The sequence below is a fragment of the Carcharodon carcharias genome, chromosome 18 (assembly GCF_017639515.1).
Source record: "Carcharodon carcharias isolate sCarCar2 chromosome 18, sCarCar2.pri, whole genome shotgun sequence".
In the NCBI taxonomy this organism is placed as follows: domain Eukaryota; kingdom Metazoa; phylum Chordata; class Chondrichthyes; order Lamniformes; family Lamnidae; genus Carcharodon; species Carcharodon carcharias.
In genome coordinates this window covers 77869725-77888047 of record NC_054484.1, presented here as the reverse complement: position 1 = coordinate 77888047, position 18323 = coordinate 77869725, and the positions used below count along the sequence as shown (strand labels likewise).

The 18323-nt window shown below is 44.7% G+C and overlaps 1 protein-coding gene across 1 annotated transcript in view; it reads left to right on the top strand.

Moving 5' to 3' along the window:
• The window catches only part of spag17 (sperm associated antigen 17), a 327444-nt gene that overhangs the window by 72828 nt on the left and 236293 nt on the right, over positions 1-18323 (top strand). Inside the window, exons 13-17 of the mRNA XM_041210903.1 lie at positions 1113-1250; positions 7983-8072; positions 8675-8770; positions 10152-10265; positions 15745-15895. Of these exons, the coding sequence (XP_041066837.1) occupies positions 1113-1250; positions 7983-8072; positions 8675-8770; positions 10152-10265; positions 15745-15895 (589 nt within the window). The remainder of the gene's footprint in view (positions 1-1112; positions 1251-7982; positions 8073-8674; positions 8771-10151; positions 10266-15744; positions 15896-18323) is intronic.

Here is an 18323-nt window from a genome sequence, read left to right as displayed (position 1 = left end):
ATGGAGAGCTGTGACTAATGGAACTCCACAGGGATCAGTGCTGGGACCTTTGCTGTTTGTAGTATACATAAATGATTTGGAGAAAAATGTAACTGGGCTAATTAGTAAGTTTGCAGACGATACTAAGGCTGGAGGAGTTGCAGATTGTCAAAGGATACAACGGGACATAGATCGGAAGGAGACTTGGGTGGAGAAATGGCAGATGGAGTTTAATCTGGACAAATGTGAGGTAATGCATTTTGGAAGTTCTAATACAGGTAGGAATTATACAGTAACTTGCAGAACCGCTAAGTGCATCGACGGGCAAAGGGATCTGGGTGTACAGGTCCACAGGTCACTGAAAGTGGCAACGCAGGTGGATAAGGTAGTCAGGAAGGCATATGGCATGCTTGCCTTCATTGGCAGGGGTATTGAGTATAAAAGCTGGGAAGTCATGCTGCAGCTGTATAGAACCACACTTGGAACACTTGTTAGGCCACACATGGAATATTGCATGCAATTCTGGTCACCACATTACCAGAAGGATATGGAGGCATTGGAGAGGATGCAGAGGAGGTTTCCTAGGATGCTGCCTGGTCTGGAGGTTATTAGCTATGAGGAGAGGTTGGAGAAACTCGGATTGTTCTCACTAGAGCAATGGAGATTGAGGGGCGACTTGAAAGAAGTTTACAAAATTATGAGTGGCATGGACAGAGTAGATAGTCAGAAGCTTTTTCCCAGGGTGGAAGAGTCAATTACTAGGGGACATAGATTTAAGGTGAGAGGAGAAAACTATAGAGGAGATGTGCGGGGCAAGTTTTTTATGCAGAGAGTAGTGTGTGTCTGGAATCCGCTGCCAGAGGAGGTGGTGGAAGCAGGTGTTTAAGAGGCAGCTTGACAATACATGAATAGGATGGGAATAGAGGGATACGGATCCTGGAAGTGCAAAATGTTTTAGTTGAAGGGCAATATGATCGGCGCAGGCTTGGAGGGCCGAAGGGCCTGTTCCTGTGCTGTACTTTTCTTTGTTCTCTTTGTTCTCTAACTATAGAAGAATATAACAAAAGCAGCTAGTGCTCTGAAATGGCTATCAAACACTTCATATCAACAGCAATCTCTGTTGTTACGCACAGGTTGTTGCAACAAAAGAAAGTTTAACTCCTCCAAGTGAACTAATTCCTAAACCACGGAAAGATGGACTGGACCAGATTCTGGTAGATCACATGATATCCACCGTGCTTAGCCTTTCAATGCCTGAGGACGAGAAACAGGTACCAACAGATCCCATTACACTACAATGCAGATGATCCATAATAACTTAAAATGCATTTTCATGTGACAACAACAAAAGGAACAACTAAAATATATATACTATGGTTGTAATGGGGAATAGTGAGGTGGAAGGGTGGTTTGAATTGGTCATTAAGGAGACACTAAATAGCTGACAAATTGTAAGCCAGTACAATTCAGGTCAGAGTATCTCATAAGTTTTTGTTTGGTATGTTGAACATTAAATTAGGCTCATGTATTTTAATTATTTTGCAGAACTTTCTCTTTACAGTGGTAATATACAGAATGGAACATTTTTCCATTTATGTATTTTTAGCAAATTTTACATTTTTAACCAAGAAGGTTGAGGAGATATTTGATAGAGGTGTACAATATTATGACAGGTTTAGATAAGGCAGACAAAGGAAAGCTGTTCCTATTAGCTGATGGTACAATGATTAAGAGACGCAGATTTAAGATTTTGGGCAAAAGGAGGATGTGAGAAAGAACATTTTTTATGCAGTGAGTGGTAATGATATGACACTTCCTGCCTATGAGGGCTGTGGAAGCAGAGCTGATCAATGATTTCAAATAGAAATTGGATGGACGTGAGGGAAATAAACTAGCAGGCCTATGGGGGTAGAATAGGGAATTTAGATGCACTTGATTGCTCTACAGAGAGCCAACATAGAATTAATGGGTCAACTGGCTTCTTCCTGTGCTGTAATTACTCTATGACCCCATGGCTGTATGATGGGATACAAAGTCACATATCCAAATTTGCCGATGGCACAAAGATAGGCGGCATTTTTAAACAATGTAAATGCAAGCATAAAATTACAAAGGGATATTGCTAGATTAAGTGAATGGGCATAACTGTGACAAATGCATGACAGTGTAAGCAAATATGAGGTCATCCACTTTAGACCTAAAAAGGATGGAACAGGTCACTTTCTAAATGGTGAAAAGCTGGAAATAATAGAGGTACAAAGAGACTAACTTGCAGGTCCAGGCACATGGATCGTTAAGATATCATGAACAAGCACAGAAAAGAATGAAAAATCTAAAGGAATGCTGAGGAATAGAATGCAAGATGCTCCAGGCTATACAAAGTCCTGGTCAGGCCACACCTAGAGTATTGTGAGCAGTTCTGGGCAGCCCCTTAAGAAGGATATAATGGGCTTGGATTATGATACCTGAACTCCAAGGGTTAAATTACAAGGAGAAATTACACAAACTAGGGTTGATTTGATTAACATTTTTAAGATACTAAAGGGAACAGATGGGATAGTTGAAGGGACACTATTTCTGCTGGTTGAGAAATCTAGGACAAAGAACCTAGGCCTAAAATTTAAAGCCAGATATTTCAGAAATATCTGCTTAAACTCAAACCATGCTTATTTAGCTTGGTCCCATCAGAAGTTCTGTAAGTGTACTTACACCAGATGGACTGAATCAGTTCAAGGTAGTTCACCACCATCTTCTCAAGGGCAATTTGGAATAAACAACAAATGTTGGTCTTGCAAGCAATGCTTGCATCACGTTTTACACAATTATACATGAAAGGTAGTAAAAATTTGGCATTCTCTTCCACATTTCGCACTTGATCTTACATCGATTATAAATTTAAATCCAAGACTAATAGATTTTTGTTATCTAAAGGTTTGAGGTATTTGGGGCAGGTCATAGGTCAGCTGTGATTTAATTGAATGGTGATTCATATGTTCCTTTGTTTCTATGAATTAGCATATCTTAGTGCATATGATGCTGAATTCCTAATTCATCAGGAACAAAACTTTAAAAGATTCTCTGGCAGCATTTTGGATGTGTGTTGACCTCATTTGGCCCTTAAAAATTATACAAAGTGATCCAACTCCAGAATCCTTTAGCCAATTTGCAGCTTGCTTTTTTGATTCATTAAGTACCTGTGTAAAATGCATGCTGAGAGGCTTACATTACATTTGTTCAAGAAGCCAAGTACTTAAAAGTTAGCTTGCATTTCAGTGAGGCTTGCTGTTTTTGGGTTGTCTAACTGGATTACCTTATTGCTGGTAAGTTTTTTTTATTGTTAGCAGTTTTTCTTCAATTTAATGCACCCTTTCATACACGCCTTGTGCAGAAAATTCCTGCTACCACGTTTGTGCCTGCAGCTTTAGGGAGTGGTCAACATGCGCATTCCATTGGGCTCAACTGATGTACTGGAAGACACAGCTGCAGAGAACAGCCATGATCTCCCATAAACTCTTTCTGGGTTGAAAGGTGTTGGTATAGTGAACTTGTGGCAACTCACAGGAAAGCAAGAATTCATTTGCATTGTATCTTGTTGCTGGTTAAAAAAGAGCTGCACATTGATAGAGTGTAATCCTTTAAGACGGATCATGCTTTGAGCAAGGAAGCACATAAGTCCAAATGGATGCAATTTGCACCCCCTTGTCCCTTCAGAAATCCTGCCTCTAGAAAATAACAGTGCCCTGTTACCAATTGTTCATATGGGAAAAAGATGAAATTACTTGCACAATCAACTGCTTTATGTATCTGTGCACAGCTGACCAGTGAATCTAGTGATATCTCCACTGGGAACTTTTGAGAGGCCCAATAGCATGCAAGTTCATGGCAGTTATGATCTCAAAAGCTACTGGAAGTGGTGGAGATAGGCTGCAAGTTCACTTACAGTTTTTGGCACAAGGAACAGATTCCTTTCTTAAAAAAAGCCTCCACAGACACTGCTTCTTTGATAATTTGGGTTTGTGTGTCTGCAGACGATATTGATGGGCAAGTAACATGTGCCTCCTGTGCTGCCTGATCAGCCCGGCATCCCTCCATTGCTGCTAAGTTTTTCCCAAAAAGTGGTTACAGGGGATTTTTCAATGGGAAACTCATTGTGCCCTATGTAAATGGTAGGAGGAAAAATGGCATCCTAAGGATGATTGGCAGAGACAGATATCAAAGTAGCAACAACAAAAGATATTCCCAAAATGTCAGAAATAAGATTTAAACAAATGTGCAAATGTTGTTGCTGGCCTTTTTGAACTTTTGGCCTTCTACCTCGCAAGTAGGAGCGCTGGATGTCTGTTTTAAATGCCAAGAAGATCAAGCAGTCTAAGTGCGACATGATGGAAAATGGGGTATATGATTATTTAATTTCTCATTTGCAACCAATGGCCTGAGAATGGGTGGGTATTTTGTACAATCAGTGGAAAGTGGGACAAGCAAATTAGTGGCAGAGATCTGGTGTAATAGACTCCACTTATTTTTCTGATTGACATTAATGAGTCAGGTAGATCCAATTGTTATAAGTAGACTACTGTGTCTCATGGTTCCTTGGATATATTGACATAGACTTTTAGGGACATTGTCTTTTGAAATCAGTCCTTAATTTGATGGCGGACCTGAAAGCAACTAATGGGAGACCAGCTCCAGTGGAATCAGAGTTGATTCCCACAAGTGCGGGCTTGTGTCCCAATTGGATCCCGAAGCCCGGGTTAAAATCAAGTCCTTTTTTCCTCACAGTGTAACACTGACACTATAATATCAGGAATAGTGATTTGATTTGATTTATTAAGGAAAATGAAAAATAGACTCTCTTGATTTTGTTTTTGTTGTCTTGGCAACATTTTGCTCAAACCAATTAGTAATTGAGGAACTTGACTGGCTTATGATTTTTTTTTAAAGACAATTTAAAACAACAATGAACCCAAGGAAATTCTTTAGCAATGGGTGAAATTTTCCCAGATTATTGGAGGTGGGTTCAGGGACTGGGGGCAGGAAAACTGCAGGAAATGACATCAGGTCAGGATCCCAATGGGACCCTGCACTCTTCCGGCTTTCCCAGGGTGAGTTAGGACTGCAATGGGGAACACACGTGACTGAGATGGAATGCCAATTGAAGTACTTAAGGTGATTTTGTGCATGGATTCCATCTTTCCTGACAGTGCAAGAGTTCCACACTGTGTTTGCAATCCAGCAGGCTGGAGAAGGTGAACGCACAGTAGGAAGAACTTCTTAGTAACACTGACAAGCTATGTAGGCTTTGATCAGTCACACTGAAGAACTCTGACTATGGCCAAGTGAGTGGGTGACATTCAAAGCATTCCTCCTGTCATTGTGCTAACAGCTTGACAGCTGATTGTTAACTGCTTGGAAGGTACCTCAGCTGTCCAGCACTTCACCCACATTCAGCTGCATGTCTCTGCTACCAGCCTTCAGAGTAGCATAAGAGGTTGCTCCACTGTCCACCTCTGCTAAGAGTCAAGAGCAGATGGCTCACCATTGCCAACTGCTTTAGCAGCAGCAGCTGCCTTCTTCTCAGCCACTTGCCCCTCGACAGGGCAGAAGAGATGACCACCAAGATCTAGCTGATAGGAGATGAAATCCTCAACACTGGGTCCACAGGCAGAGGACCAGCCCTCTCAACCCATCCGAATACCAGTGCCCCAGGAGACTCAGGTTCCCATGGCAGGTCACTGCTGATATCTGTATCGTAATGGAACAAGACCACCTTGCCAGTGGACCAGGTGTACACGCATCGCCAATAGCTGACAAGGTGTCCATGGAGGTCCTCTGCCTATCTCCACCCTACTTCTCTGCCTCTCACCCAGTTGTGTGTTCTCTTATTCTGCAAGGAGAGAAAGCAGTGAGGTGTGAGTGCTGGTAACGTCTTGTAGACGAGGGAAGGACCATTTGTGGATGGTCATTTTGAAGCATGGGTGTAAGCAGGCAATGGGCTGAGGACGTGTGAGTTTTGGCCGCTCAGATGGGCATGTGAGTTTCTTGGAGAGATAGGAATGAGTGGAGCTGCAAGGTGTGTTGTCCTGAGGGGTGCTATGGCAGGAAAATGCTGAGTGAGTCAGAGTTGTGAGGATTGGCACCTGAAGTGTTATGCCATCCCACTTGGTGTACCATCTCTAGGCTGAAAGGAGCACACTCAAGCTGATGACTTCCCTGGCCACTTCCATCCATGTCTATTTGTTTGGCAAGGCAGTCATCTTCCTTTTGTCCTTGAGAGAGCTCACCTCACTGCTATCAGCTCCTCAGCTCCCTCAGCTGGATCTCCAGGAAAGAGTGAGAGATTGAGGTGGAGGGAGTTGAGGGCAGCCATCCTCTCCATTCCTGTTGGAGGTGCAGCCTGAAAAATCAAAGGCAACTCAAAGGACATCACCATTCACTCTCTCACACACCCCCTCACATTTCCATCTGCTGAGCTTTTCTGAAAAATGCCGCTCCCTCTGACAAAATGTCTTCGTCATCCTACCCACCCTCCCTAACTAGTCAGGAAGCCTGGAGATGGGCTCTTAATTGGTTTGCTCTGCGAAGAGCAACCAGGAAGTCAGTTCTTGATCCAAAATAGTTCCTATCATTGTGCTGGAGACTAAGGCGCTTAAGAGTCCTCCCTGTGGGTGGAATTGTCCCAGAATTGCACTAAGTGTGGCAGCAGACATGAAAAACAACATTTTGCCCATCAGCAGCAATGTGGCTTTTCACGCCATATTGTCTGCTTCCTGCCTCATTAAGTATGCAACCACAGGAAACACGCTGTCTGAATCGCCCACCACACCGTTACTTCACCGTTTCCTCACTCTGTGTGCCATATCTAAACTGCAGCCACACACACAGTTCTCAATGCTTGCAGCCCAGGACTGCTCCAGTGAAGATGAGCCTGAAAGCAAAGAAGAGGTCACTGACCATCAGTGGAATGGTTTTTGGATGTCTTCCCCCTGCTTTGGCCACAGAGGGTCCAGCAATCTCACACTCCGGCTTGGGAGGCGGTGGCAGTGGTAGTCAGTGCTAATGCTGCACAGAAGAGATTGACGATCCAGTCAGGAAGATGATGAATGATCTCATCTGTGCCGCCAGGATAAGACAACCATCTCATCACTCTAAACTCACATCCTCACAAGGCCATCACATAGTCACTGGCATCTCACTCACTGCCAACTCAAAGGACATCACCACTCACTCTCTCACACACACCCTCACATCTCCATCTGGCCGCGCCTACTCTGGAGACTGCCTCCTCAGCCCTCATCATCTTAAGGCTACTTGCACAGATCAACATGTGCCCCCAAACACACCCTGAGATACCCCTCTTTCCCAGTATAGCCCTCGCCCTGCAGCCTCTTCCTTTGCCTGAGGCCACTTTTCCCCCTTCCCCAAGCAAGCCCTAGCCCTGCCGCCAATGAAAAGCTACCCCCACCTTACGGCTGGTCTGGTGGGTAAAGACCTGCCGGTGAGCCCCCCTAAAATTGATGTGGTGTTACCTGCGAAGCCTGGCGCTGATGACTGAGAGCTGCTCGAAGCAAGGTAGGCAAACAAACCTCGAGTCTCAAGCGAAGTGCAGCATGCCAAGTACAGTTGTGAAACACATCAGCATGCTTGGATGATCTAGTGTGGGGGAATGATACCGGCCAGCAGGGCTTATAATGAGATGCTAAAGTATTGAAATTAGGTTCCTGATGTGCGGTGGCAGGAAATGCAGCTGGCCATTGATAGCAAACTGGTTTCACAACAGCGTAAAAACCAATTTTTGGCTTTCTCGCCATGTTGTCCACTTACACCACCAAACACGCCCATCACCAATGGGAGCAGAAAATTCCACCCTGTGTCCTAGTGAATGTTTGCAAGATCCTACTAATTTTGTGTTTATTGTAATTAATGGTGTCCTGAAATTGGAATAACATGAAAATGAATAATCCTGATTCATGGATAATATTTTCCCACTCTTAACTTTTGTACAGAAAATAATTGAGGAGTTTAAGGAGCTCCTGCAAAAGCCAATGAATGAGTCATCCACACAACCATCATTCCAGGATGACATGAGAGACCAGGCAAGTCATAAGATCTGATTCTTTCTTCATTTGAATGCTGATGCTTGTTCCCTTCTTCCTTGTATGTATCTTTACTTCTTTTATTAATTTTTGTATGGAATAAAACCTGAGATCATCTCTACAGTTAAATGTACAGAGCAACAGTAATTAGACTTCAAATGTAATTTCAAAAGCAATTTCAAAAGTAACAAATGTGAATGATGCACATACCCTGATCTGCACAAGTTACTTTCACCTCTGCCCTTGCTGATATGCATTGGCTCACAAAATTTTTAACTCTTGATTTCAATATAACCCTCCATTGTTTCACTCCTTCTTGTCTCTGTGAGCTCCTTTAGGCCATGCTTTACATTAAAGTTGTTGTATTGATGTAAGTTGCTCTATGAAGAGCTTTTAGGAAGCCTTAAGAGAAGTGATAAGGTGCTAAATACGAGCATCTTCTTTCTATGAAAATGTAATTATGTATTTTTAAGAATGAAACCGAAGTGGAGCATTGACTGTAGTCAAGTACAAAATTTTTAAGTATAATTAGAAATGATTAATGTAACCAGAGTTTAAAACCCATTTTTTAGCATTAGTTTCTCTTATTTTGATACATTTAGGTTGCCATGACTGAAGAAGATAATCCTCAGCCAAGTGAGGAAGGTCCTGAGCCACAAGCAGATGTACAGAAATCTGTACTCAAGAATGAACAACAGGTACCCTCTCCTATTCCACTAAATTACAGATAGATAACAAAAAATATATTTGTGTTTGCACTTCTCTTGTTATCGACTAATTTGACTCCCATCCAATAATAAATGGATTCCAAATACCAGAAGTTGCACATGAAATTTACATCTGTAGACATATAAAGTCAGTCCAGAAATAACAGTAAATAAAACATATAAAATTGACAGACAGGAAAAGACTCAGTTGTCCATCAAGCTTGTTCATTACAAAAACAGAATTACCTGGAAAAACTCAGGTCTGGCAGCATTGGCGGAGAAGAAAAGAGTTGATGTTTCGAGTCCTCATGACCCTTCGACAGAACTCAAGTTCTGTCGAAGGGTCACGAGGACTCGAAACGTCAACTTTTTTCTTCTCTGCCGATGCTGCCAGACCTGAGTTTTTCCAGGTAATTCTGTTTTTGTTTTGGATTTCCAGCATCCGCAGTTTTTTTGTTTTTAAGCTTGGTCATCACGCTGGAGTATCATGACCCCTCAACCCTGCCACTGCCACACTGCCCTGCCGCAAGGTTTTCCATTCTAATGAAGAGTTTTACCTTTAGTTTGGCTTTCTCTTTTAATTGTTTAGTTGTTTATCCACCTATCTGTACATTTTTGATATTTTTCCACCATCTACAAGATGCAAGTCAGGTGTGTGATGGAATACTCTCTACTTGCAGCTCCAATAACACTCAAGAAGCTTGACACTACCTAGGACAAAGCAGCCCATTTTTGGCACCACTTCCACAAACATTCACTCCGTCCACCACCGACGAACAGTGGCAGCAGTGTATATCTACAAGGTGCATCTACAAGGTGCACTGCAGAAACTCACCAAGGCTCCTTGCGCAGCACCCTTCAAACCCACGACCAGTGCCATTTAGAAGGACAAGGGCAGCAGATATGTTTGAACACCACTACCTGCAAGTTCTCCTGCAGGCCACTCACCATCCTGACTTGAAAATATATCTCTGTTCCTTCACTGTCGCTCGGTCAAAATCCTGGAACTTCTTCCCTAACAGCACTGTGGGTGTACCTACACCACAGGGACTGCAGCAGTTCAAGAAGGCAGCTCACTGCCACCTTCTCAAGCGCAATTAGGGATGGGCAATAAATCCTGGCCTAGCCAGCGAAGCCCGCATCCTGTAAATGAATTTTTAAAATCAGATTTCTATTATTATACAGTCTTTCTTTTGATCTTCAAAATATAAATATATACCTTGACCCAGTAAAATTATGACCAGGATTCCTATTTTTGTTTACTAACACATTCCATTCACCTCAACAGTACATCGAACTTCTCAACCACTAGTAGATCATAAACAATTAATCCTGATTTGAACATAATATCCTTTCGCTTGATATTACACAGATAATGATTGAAGAGTTGAAAAAATCTGAACAAAAGAGATCACGTCAAGAGCCTAAACAGCCCTTGCTTCTTAATCTCCATGATACCGTGACATGGCGAACACATCATCTGAAGGTACCTAATTTTGTGTGTGCATGAGTCAAAGGTATCTGTGTTTCCATCTTAGGAAATGCAGTTGAATGGACCGTTTTTCAGGCTTCAGCCTTAATGGGTTCTGTTTGTCAGCAAGTTGTCAAGTCTGTCAAAGTTATATGTTAGAATTTTAAACACCTTACAGTAGCAAAAGGTAATGAAACCTACCAGGCATAGGCACCTTTATTTGGAATAGCTGTTTGTTTGGAGGACACTACAAGGTATCAACACATTTAGTAAGTTGGGGAAGAATTTTTGCTCTCACAGTTCGCATGGCTGTCCTTCCTGCTACAGTGTGAAATCAGTTGTGACGTGTATTCCAGCTCCTGATATCATCATGTCTGATTGCAATAATACGAAAGGTGGGCAGGTTACAAAGTTGGAAACTCATCCGATAAAGGCCAAGTGAAAAGTATTTCAGTCAATCAGCGACTCAATTGACTGATTTTTCATTGTCGCGTAATTTAATACTGGTTGCATAGACTGCATAGGGTGGGGAGACAATTGCAGCAGGGTCAACAGCAGCACAAAGACGGAATATAAGGGCTGAAGTGAAGGAGACAGTGTAAAGTAGAAGGCTGCAGTTGAAATTGCATTAGAGGTGAGGGAATAAAAACAGAAAATGCTGGAAAAACTTAGCAGGTCTGACAACATCTGTGGGAGAGAAACAGAGTTAACATTTTTAGTCTGTATGACCTTTTTTCAGAGATAAATAGAAGTAGGAATGTGATTAAATTTATACTGTTTAACAGGGATGGTCCCTTTTGTCCTCATTTTTCACCCCCCATTCAAAGGATGATCCTCTGTCATTTCTGCCAACTCCAACATGATACCGCCACCAAATACACCTTCCCCTCTCCCTTCCTCCCTCCTTTCAGCATCCCTTAGGTACCGTTCCCTCTAGGACACCCTTGTCCACTCTTCCATCGCTCCCAACACCTCACCCACCTTCCATGACACCTTCCTATGCAACCGCAGAAGGTGAAACACGTGGCCTTTTATCTCCTCCCTCCTCAACATCAAAAGGCTAAAACACTCCTTTCAGGTAAAGCAACGCTTCACTTGCATCTCCTTCAATTTGGTCTACTGCATTCCCTGCTCCCAATGCAGTCTCCTCTACCTTGGGGAGACCATCTGTTTTGTGTGTGTGCCGTATCTGCGTAGTACACGGTAGCCATGGTGCCTATATCCTCAGGCACTCCCGGGTGCCACAGCTCTTTGCACCACCTGGTTGACTACTTGGTGACAAGGACTACCAGTTACAGAAGCGGATCATTATACTGGTCAGGCACCCATGTTTTGATGCAGAGGAACGGTATAAAGCAAGTTATGCTTCCATTAGGGCTGTTATTGAGGGAACTATTGGTCTTCTAAAAATGCGATTTTGATGCCCTGACTGGTACTCTGCAGTATGCACTGACTTGGGTATTGCAGATCGATGTCATTTACTGTGTGCTGCACAACTTGGCTAAGCAGAGAGATGAAAACAAAAAAACTGCGGATGCTGGAAATCCAAAACAAAAACAAAAACAGAATTACCTGGAAAAACTCAGCAGGTCTGGCAGCATCGGCGGAGAAGAAAAGAGTTGACGTTTCGAGTCCTCATGACCCTTCGACAGAACTTGAGTTCGAGTCCAAGAAAGAGTTGAAATATAAGCTGGTTTAAGGTGTGTGTGTGGGGGGCGGAGAGAGAGAGAGAAGTGGAGTGGGGGTGTGGTTGTAGGGACAAACAAGCAGTGATAGAAGCAGATCATCAAAAGATGTCAACAACAATAGTACAAAAGAACACATAGGTGTTAAAGTTGGTGATATTATCTAAACGAATGTGCTAATTAAGAATGGATTTTTAAAAATCTTTTATGCTCTCCCCACCCCCACTAGAGCTATAGCTTGAGTGCCCTACCATCCATTCTTAATTAGCACATTCGTTTAAATAATATCACCAACTTTAACACCTATGTGTTCTTTTGTACTATTGTTGTTGACATCTTTTGATGATCTTCTATCACTGCTTGTTTGTCCCTACAACCACACCCCCACTCCACTTCTCTCTCTCTCTCTCTCTCTCTCTCCGCCCCCCACACACACACACCTTAAACCAGCTTATATTTCAACTCTTTCTTGGACTCGAACTCAAGTTCTGTCGAAGGGTCATGAGGACTCGAAGCAGAGAGATGAACTGGCGATTGAGGGCAACTTTTGTTGTCGAGCCTCCTCAGATAAGGAATCAAACAGTGAATCAGATGGGGAACATCAGGATACAGACCAGCATGTCATACCACATGAGGGGCAGCAGAGATTGGATACCAGGTAGACACAGATAATGTGACAATGAGATAGTTCACTGAAACATCTGGAACCCTAGTGCCACATGCAGTAATGAAACCACATCATTCTTTCATCAACCCCGATTGGCAGGGTACTTAGAATAACCCCAAGGCTTGCATCATTATGCCTCTCTTTGTGAAAATCTTTGAGGCCTAGTGGAAGCTGCCATAGACTTGCTGTCCTTATCACTATCATATAGGCATGAAACCCATCTCAATTATTACACCGTCCTTATAGGTGACAATTATTTAATGAAGTGGATCACAACAACATAATACTCAGTCTAACACACTGAACAAGTGCCCATGATAATCCATGTATGTCTACAGTGACTTCTTCATTCCTTTTTCCATGCTGTGCTGTGGTGCTCACCCTTTGCTGCCAACTGCACTGGAGGCAGGCTGCTGACCTTGATGCCTCATTGGCCTGGAGGATCTTGGCAGGCGTCCTCTCGTCGCCAGAGGCTGTGAGGGCCCTGATATTCTGAGTGAGTCCTGTCCTGTTGTAGGTTTCTCTTCTGTTGCCATGGCACCCGGAGGTGCTGGTGTCACAGATAGATGGGTGGAGGAGGCACTGTTGCCATCAGAAGAGCCCTAAGAGCAGCCTCTGGATGCTCATCCACTATCAAGAGGTCCAAACTCTGTTTACCTGAGCGGGACGGGGACCTGATGGAAACTCCAGGTACTCATCCCCTCTCATATTGGCACTGCCTGTTCGAACTTGGTCTCAGTGCGATGACTTGCAAGTATGCACACATACCCAATATTGCCTGAATGTGCTGCTGGTTTTGGCTCTCCAGGAGAGTTGCCAATTTCTCAATGGAGGAAGCCATGTGTGTAGATGAGATCACAATGCTCATGACCTGTATAGACTCCTCCACTGTCCTTGCCAGGGCATGCATATCTTATAGAATTTCTGCCAGATCTTCACACACCTCCCATTGGGCGTCCAACATATGTCACCTCACAGAGAAGTTCCAATATTGTTACTTGTCACATCCCTAGCCACTGCTTCACACACAACCATTGCTACCCCTGTCCCGGATACATTCCATTGACCCCCCAAGAGCCAAAAATTATTTCTTCGGATGCTCACCGCCCCCGGCACTAAGTCTGGCCTTTTCTCATCCAAATGATCTGGCTTTCTCGAGAGGCCAGATTCAGGATGTCGTCTTTGTTGGGATGGCTCGATTTGGCACTCTGCCATCGATTTTTGCCCTGACACACGTCTTGTGGGCCCTCGTCTCCTTTGAGGACAATGGGTCAATATTGAAATAAAAACCAAAAATGCTGAAAATGCCCAGGAGGTTGGACAGCAACTGTGGAGAGACAAACAGAGTTAACACTTCGGGCTGATGACCTTTAATCAACACTGAGAAAAGTTAGAAGTATAATAGGTTTTGATCAAGGGGTGTGTGTGTAAAGGGACAAAATAAAGGTCTGTGTTAGGTTAAGCTAAAAGCAAGGTAAAAAGAGACAAACAGAAATCCCAAAGAGCAGAGCTTTTTCAAGGTAAAGCTCCGTATGTGGAGGGATCAACCCCTTTGGTTTGTTCCCACAGCCCCCCAAAGCCTTGCAGGATGCCATGGATCCTTGAGTTGTCATTGTGGATGCACAGACCCAATACTGTCCTGGCTAACCCCTCCCACATACAAGACATGTATACCACCTCCCATAGCTGTGCATCTGCTTCGACAGTGAGGGTGCTCACTTATATTGCAGGGTGGAGGAGGTCATTCAGCCTTTTGCAGCACAGTGGCCAGGTCCTATGGACAACTCCATGGCTCCTGACCTCCCCTGCCATCTCCATCCATGTTTGCTTGGTCAGGCAGGAATGCGTTTTCTCTCCGTCCCATGGGAGGAAAACCCCCCACCATTCAGTCACAGTCTGGAGGAGGGCATGCAGCGAGTGACCAGTAAACTATGGGGCTGCCTGTGCCCGTGCCTCAGTCATTGCGCCAGGTAAGCAGGTGTATGGCCTTTTCACTAGCTCTACCGGTGGTTGAGGAAGTGGAGACGCTGAACAGTCACGGCGAGTACTTCAGGAGGAGTTGGACTGTCAAGGACGGCGGTGGCCCCTCTGTCTACAGCTGTTACTCACTCAGTACACCTGCAATGCTCACTGCCTTCCAAATACACCCCTTCTGTTAGTCTGCTGCATACTGCTGGTAGAGGTTTAGCCTGCCTAACAGCAGCTTTTCCCTATTCCCAGCACTTGCCTTCTTTATCACCTTACTTCCAATCTTGGGCTTTTGATTTGCTGGCAGTTCGGTTATTAATTGGATGCCCAGCACTTAATCACAAGGGGACCATGGGACTGGGCAGGAGCAGGCACGCCTCGCACTTCCACTGACATTAGCAACTGTACTTGCATAAATTTTCCCCCTTGAATTTCAAAATAATTTGCAAAAGCAAGAGTTCAGCTGTTAAGATGACAATCAGTAAGTTTGTGTTTCATTCAGTAAATCAATCCAATACAGTACATCTGTTAATTTATATGCAATAAAATAAATAAATAAAAGCCTTCTGAGCAGTTATCACACCAAGTTGTATTACCAGGGAGATTGAATCACCAGCAGTATACAGCAGTGCTGAGGGAAAGCAGGATTTATCTGTCATTGGGGCAGGTACTAGAAGAATGAGACTCAAATGTCATCGACAGATTTAGAAACATTGGGCTCCAACTCTTGTATGTAACAATTCAACGACATATGTCTCGATATACCTAATGCTTTTCTGGTTTCCTTAGATATGCTCTGCTATATAATTTTCCCAATGGCAGTCAGTCCCATTAAGAAGCCAGTTCCTATCTTTATGGACTTGCCTTAAAGTATATAAATATGTATATTATGTCTCTTAATATTAATTGACAGATAATTACAGGGATAGGAAATTTCCTGATATGCACTGCTGGTGTGTGCAAGTTGCATAGCAGGTTTGGAAATTGGTTTGATCTATGCACAAAAACTCTCTTTTAAACTACTACCTGTGCTCTAAGCAGAATTGTACCTCTTATTTTGAAAAGAAACAAAATTAATGAGTTCTGATTGCTTTCTCCTTTTCTCCACTCACATTTATTGGTCTAAAACAGTTTTAATAGAAATTGAATGATCTGAGTTTTACTCCCGTTTTAGATACTAGAAGGCTTTGACCCTGCCAAGGTCGAACAGGAAATGATGAAAATGTTGCCATTGGAGAAGTTGCTTAATTTTCCCTATCCTTTGCCTGAGGTTGATGCTAAACGTTTGGCCGGTATCCAGGAGCTTATGTACCATTGCACCGATGGTAAGTGTGTGTGTTTGAGTGGAGGGGGTGGGGGGCAGGTGTGACGTGCAGAAGTCAGGACTTACTGTTAGAACCTTGCTCAGACTGCAAACATCCGAGGAGACGATGATTCTGGAGCCCTACAGCTACTGGTCCTTGGAGGAACACATGAATCGCATGCTGGGTGGATTCTCATGGATATGCGAAGCAGCTCACAGAAGGTGGGAGGTCTACATGATGCCTCACGTCTGGTTTAGAACATCACGGTCTAGGTTAGGAGGGGGAGGAGGGAGTACAGGGAGAGGAGGCTGTAACTGGGGAGAATGCAACAAGGGGGGAGGTAGATGTAATGAGGGAGGAAGGTGTAAGGGAGGAGAGTTCAGAGGGGGGAAGGAGTTCGGAGGCGGAAGGTGTCCAGTGGGGTTGGTGTCTGGGCTGGGGTTGACGGAGCTCGGGGTGGGGGAGGTGTCCGGGAGTGGAAGGTGTCTGTGGGAAGGAGGGAGTAAGGACAGAGGAGGGAGTAAGTTGGGGGGAGCAGATGTCCAGGTGAATGTGCAAGAGAGGGGCCTGTGGAGTCAATGACTGCCTTCTGAGGAGTGAATTTAGGGTAGGAGTGTTAGGAGGGAATGGTGAGAATGAGAGGGAGCAGAGGGAGCCGGTAGGGTGGGAGGGTGACGGTGCGTTGGTAGTAGTAGAAGTGATGGTGAGGATGGTTGTGGAGACTTGGAGGCCAGACACAGACCCTGGGGGTGGGAAGGAGGAGGTCAGTGATGTCAACGTGGATGAGGGTGGGATTGTCAGAAAGGTAGGGAACATGCACGTTCTCCTGGACATCCTGGAAAAACAAAGGTCCGGGCCGGTAGATGATGGTGGGGACGCTTAAGGTGATGCCAGGGGGTCGACAGCGATGGAGGAAAGGACATGGGTGACTGGGGGAAGGATGGGGAGCTAACAGTACACCTCACTACTACCATGCATGTCGAAATTGAAAGTGAGCAGAGCCTGGTGTCTGGCTGCATGGGAGTGTAATGAGTGGGTGGGTGGAGATGCATGTCAGCTCAGATGGACAACTGAGAGAGAAACCCAGCAGGCAGCATTGAAGATGCTCAGGATGGTGAAGTGAATGTGACGATGAAGGCTCTGGGTACATGGGAGAGTGCTTACACGAGGCTCTGAAAGGCCCTGCCACACACATTTCCTTTCAGAATCACTCGTGGTCCAGCTGCTTGCAGCTGAACTGCTAATGGAGAGGATGCAGTGGAAGGACTCGTGAAGCCTGTCAATGAAGCTGAAAGATAACATTACACATTATTCAGTGAATCTAATTTCAGATTTTACAGTGACAAAATGTGTCCACCCATGCAACCACATGTGATCAGAAGTTCTTAACTTTTTTAGGCCTACACTTCTTCTAGGAGCTGCCCTGACATCTGCAACAGGGGTGGAGAAAGCCTGTGCAATGGTTGGCCCTGTTGCCTCTGATGACTTCAGCATGCACTCTCTGGAGAGCTGAGGCCTTGAGGTCCCCAGCTTGCTTTAGCTGTTCTCCTGTGGGCCAACTGCTCCCTCTGTGGTGACGGAGTATGAGGTTGAAGGGGTCACAGGCAAAGGGTACTCAGAGGGAGTGGACAACTTTTGAGGTTTCTGAGTGGATTACCCAGGGGTGTCCACCTGCCTACCCTCCACTCTTTGCAGGCCCAAGGGCCCCAGCCTAACTCCTTGAGGGGAAGGGGCACATAGGGGGACTTTGAGGTGCCCCATTTTCCCTCTTGCGTTGCCACTGCAACAACTCACTCATGGCTACTGCGATACGCTGCAGGTCTGAGTGCATCTCCGCGTTCTGGTGGACCAGGGTCTCCATCGTGTCCACCATCCATCTCTTGAAGACCTCCTTATGTGCACATGTGAGCACCACTTCATCAGAGAGCAGGCAGACACACTCTTTCAATTTGTGTACCACTCTGTCGAGGGCTGTGTGTGATGATCCCCTACCTTCTGCTGTCTCTCCACAATGATTTGGAAGGCTGAATCCAGAGGCTTATCTGACTCGGACCTCAGAGATGCCTTTTCCCCAGTAGTCCCCTGAGTGCTGGGGAGCTCAGCTGAACCTGCCTCCTCCGGCTGTGGACATGTGTTCTTGTGGTGACCACCAGATTGTGAATCCAAGCTGCTCTAGACCAAGGTCTCACCGAGGTGTGTGTCTCTGCATTGGTGGAGGGTGTGAGTAAGTGCTGTGACAGGTCTTCCATGCTGCTTATTTCAGGCTGTTCCGTGGAGGTGCCCTCTTTGCTGGAGGTGAGGACCTGGATGAAGCTGAAGGACTGGCTGGCTGAGGGCGTTACTGGATAGAGCTATCTGCAAACCAAAGTTGAGATAATTAGTGCATGGCAGCAGAGTCAAAATCAGGAAAGAGAGCACTCACAGTTGCATTGAGAGAGGGATGGTGTGG